Genomic DNA, 3,917 nt, shown 5'->3' with positions numbered 1-3,917 from the left:
TACATACACCTTATCTTCTATATATATATACCGTTATAATAATATTTTTTCTTTTCTTAATTTTACATTAATCTGGATTTAAATGCGGTGTGTATTTTAAACAGATGAGCAATCTGACTAAGGAAGAGTTTGTGCACGTTCTTCGCCGACAAAGCACTGGGTTTCCAAGAGGAAGCTCTAAATATAGAGGTGTAACTTTGCACAAATGTGGAAGATGGGAAGCTCGAATGGGACAATTTTTAGGGAAAAAGTATATATGATTCTTCATGCAGTTCTTAATTATTATATTATATATGTATATTTGTCATGAAATAGAGTCTAAGCTTATTAATAAATTTGATTTCACTAGGTACGTCTATCTGGGTTTGTTTGACACCGAGATTGAAGCTGCAAGGTATCTACTTTTCGTTGCCTTGTCAATTTGCTTATTTACTTTTTAACATTTCAATTACTAGATTGCCCATCTTCTAGGGTTTTAAATTTTTCTTGCACATTCTTTGTAGGGCCTATGATAAAGCAGCAATAAAATGCAACGGCAAAGAGGCCGTCACCAATTTTGATCCCAGCATCTATGAAAATGAGCTTAATTCCGGTGAGTAGTGTATGTGGACTGTAATAATAATTTCTATCTAATTTTTTATATATACATAATTCGATTTTTTAATCAAAATAAAATTAGAATCTTGTTTTCAACCATAAAAAATGACACATCAGTATTTCTGTATGTTATTTTAAATATGGTCGCTACTTTTATAAAGACATTTTCAGTTTACAATATCATGTTCACATGAGAATGTGGATCTAGTTATACAAAAAAAAAAAGGTCAAAGATAGTATTAGGTATTTATTTACTCATATTTTTATTATTTTCATTAACATGTAGTAATAATAATAATATATTATTGGGCAGTAGAACCCACAGGTAATGCTGCAGATCACAATCTAGATTTAAGTTTGGGCAATTCAAGTTTCAAATCTAGCAACAATAGTCGAGCATTGGGGAATCACACCACAAATGTTCAAGATCATCCCCAGCAGCTCATGCCATCTGAATCCAATTGGCGAAATGGTGCAAGCAAGCCTAAGGTTCATTAATTATAAGGTTTTCGTTAATAATTACTTGTTACTCGGCTCCAAATAATTGTCTATTTGGATTTTGGACAAAGTAGTATAGTAAAGAAAACAATATATTGGAACACAATTTATAAAACAAAAATACACAGATTTTTCCATGTACTACTTTGTCTGAATAAACAATTATTTAAAAGCGCACATAATTGATTTACTTTGTCGAATTTCCTAATTTATTTGGTTTTTGAATTTATTTTTAATCTAGCTGGTGAATATCCTACCAAAACCGTGCAATAGAAACATGGAAGCACATGGAGGAAGGGATTTGCACGGAGAGAGTGAAGCCTTGAGGATGCTGAGTCAAACCCACATCCATTCTACTACTTGTTCAGCATCTAATGAAACGCAAAGATATGGACCCTACAGGTCCCCAGGGGAGCCTCAAATGCTTCACAATTTTGCACATCTTCAACCACCAAATTTTTATGTGGGTACCTCTCCCATTAAATCTCCCTTTAGCTCATCATGCATCAAAATGGGTGAGACATAGATCAAGAACAACCACCCATTATCACCAACACATATAGTATACAATTATTCCTGAAATTTCATATATGTTTATTACAATTGTGATTTATTATTTTTCTAAAGTTATGTCTCTTTTTATTTTCAATGTTTTTTATAAAAAATATTATGTTCACGCCAAAAAATCAGCCATAATATATTTGTATATAAATACATGTATAATTTAACTATTTTTAATGTATAATTTGTATTTCAATATATATTTTACACTCAATTATTTTGATATACTCTTAGTATGGCTATTTTTTATATCGAGCCTATTCACCTCTTTTGCTAATTGGTCGGGTGTGAAAATAATCTATTTATTAGTGAAGAGAAGTGAATAAGCTTGATGTCTACTAAAAAAAAAGGTACAATTATCATTTATGATTTAGCTGTCCATGATTGTTTTTAATCATATACACATAAGGCCAGATCTTTTCTGTACACAAAAAAAATCATATGCACAGTTGTATTATTTAGACAATTTGGAACAATTATGAGGATGATTAATATATATGTGTGTGGATTTTATACGTTTTCTTAATTTTTATTCCTATTTTTCTATAGTTATAAAGCTTTTTAACTAAAATTTCAAATTATTAACACTAATTACCATTTTTTTTTTGACAAATTTTACCAATTAAAAATCGTTTGGTATAGAAAACATTTAGTAGATGAAGAAAAAATAATAGCCTAACACATGATTCTTGATATATATTGATTTATACACAGAAAGCAAGATGATTCTTTGCCCTTTATGTATATACTTATTTGACAAACTTTTTTAAACCTTGTTGCACATGTGAATAGGACTAACGAGTTCAGAATGAGTAACAAAATGAGTCATTCTATTATTTATTTATTTATTTACCCAAGTGCAGTTCTCCAGCAGCAGTAGTAATGGAGGTCGCATTGGGAATGATCTTTCATTATCAATGGCGGATCATCATCAACAACAGTTGCAACCAGGACCTCCACACCATTATTTGGCCACTGCTGCAGCATCATCAGGATTCCCACCACAGATTAGTAGACCCTCTTCTCATCACCAAGGTTGGCTGCAGAAAAATGGCTTCCACACAATTATGAGACCCTCCTAACTCACTCCACTCTTACCCTTACCCTTCTTTACATATATGGGAAAAAAATGTAAATGTCATTTTTTATTTTGATTATTTGTTAGAAAGACAAAATGTTTCTTTATAATTCCAAAGTTTTTAATGAGTTTCTGACTATTTAATTAACTGGTCTAAGCAGCTTTTGATACATTATTAGTAGATTTTCGTTTATAGAGGCCACTTAGACCCGTTAGTTAAATAGTTGGGGATCAATTAGAAATTTTTGAATTGTGAAAGGACATCTTATCTTTGAAGCAAATCATCAAAGTGGAAAATGACATTTACTCAAAAAAAAAAAATTAAAAATTTTCCTGCCTCCCCATTTTATATTTTCTGATTAAAAATAATGATTATATAACATACATGCTCACTCTGCCCCCTTAGTAACAAAATTATGTTCGGATGACGTAGTATTTTTCCAAACATACCATTGATGTCACTCACCAGAATTGGGAGAAGAAATGTGAATTTGCACTTCTTGTTGTGGGACCTACAATTTTGTCCTAAGGTGATGATGATATAGTGTGTTTAGAAAGGTTTGTCATCCAAACATTACATTTCTTTAAAATTTTCTTATTTTGGCATGTAAAGATGGAAGCAACACTATTGTTATGTCCAACCCAGACTCAGAACCCCTACTACTATATACAAGAACAAAAGCTTTTACTATTGAGGTGAAAGAAGCGGATAACACATGCAAGAAGGAAAAGTGACCCAAATTAGGAACTCAATGCAATGGTCTAATGGGTCTGGGTCAGTCAACTAACAAACGGACGAAAATCTTTAACTAGATATATATTATATTATATATATATATTTTCTGGGTTACTACTGACTAAAATTTTCCGATCTTATATATATATATAATTCCGATTTATTGCTTTTCAGCGTTATGGTATTTATGACAGCACCTATTCGTTTCTTAATTTGGGATATATTGCTATCACATATTCACATGGTTGTCAATTTGTTCCTCTTATATTATTTCTCTTTGCTTCGTGGGTGATTGGTCTTGGAAACTTTGCCAAAGAGAAATAAAAGATGCTAGCTACTATACCCACCCTCCTTATAAGGGTAAAATGCTTGATTGCTTCAATGATAATAAATAAATACATAAAAGCGAGAAAATTGTATGATTGACAATATAAATAATATACATAG

The 3,917-nt window shown here is 31.2% G+C and overlaps 1 protein-coding gene across 1 annotated transcript in view; it reads left to right on the top strand.

Moving 5' to 3' along the window:
- Positions 1 to 3,584, top strand: part of LOC107627003 (AP2-like ethylene-responsive transcription factor TOE3) — a gene marked incomplete in the record, with an annotated part of 5,789 nt that extends 2,205 nt beyond the window's left edge. Inside the window, 6 exon segments of the mRNA XM_016329889.2 lie at positions 105 to 250; positions 350 to 394; positions 504 to 592; positions 911 to 1,086; positions 1,337 to 1,558; positions 2,520 to 3,584. Coding sequence (XP_016185375.1) covers positions 105 to 250; positions 350 to 394; positions 504 to 592; positions 911 to 1,086; positions 1,337 to 1,558; positions 2,520 to 2,738 — 897 coding nt within the window.

The sequence above is a fragment of the Arachis ipaensis genome, chromosome B01 (genome assembly GCF_000816755.2).
Source record: "Arachis ipaensis cultivar K30076 chromosome B01, Araip1.1, whole genome shotgun sequence".
NCBI lineage: Eukaryota > Viridiplantae > Streptophyta > Magnoliopsida > Fabales > Fabaceae > Arachis > Arachis ipaensis.
The sequence above is the reverse complement of the archived record's forward strand: the minus strand, read 5'-3'. Positions and strand labels throughout refer to the sequence as shown.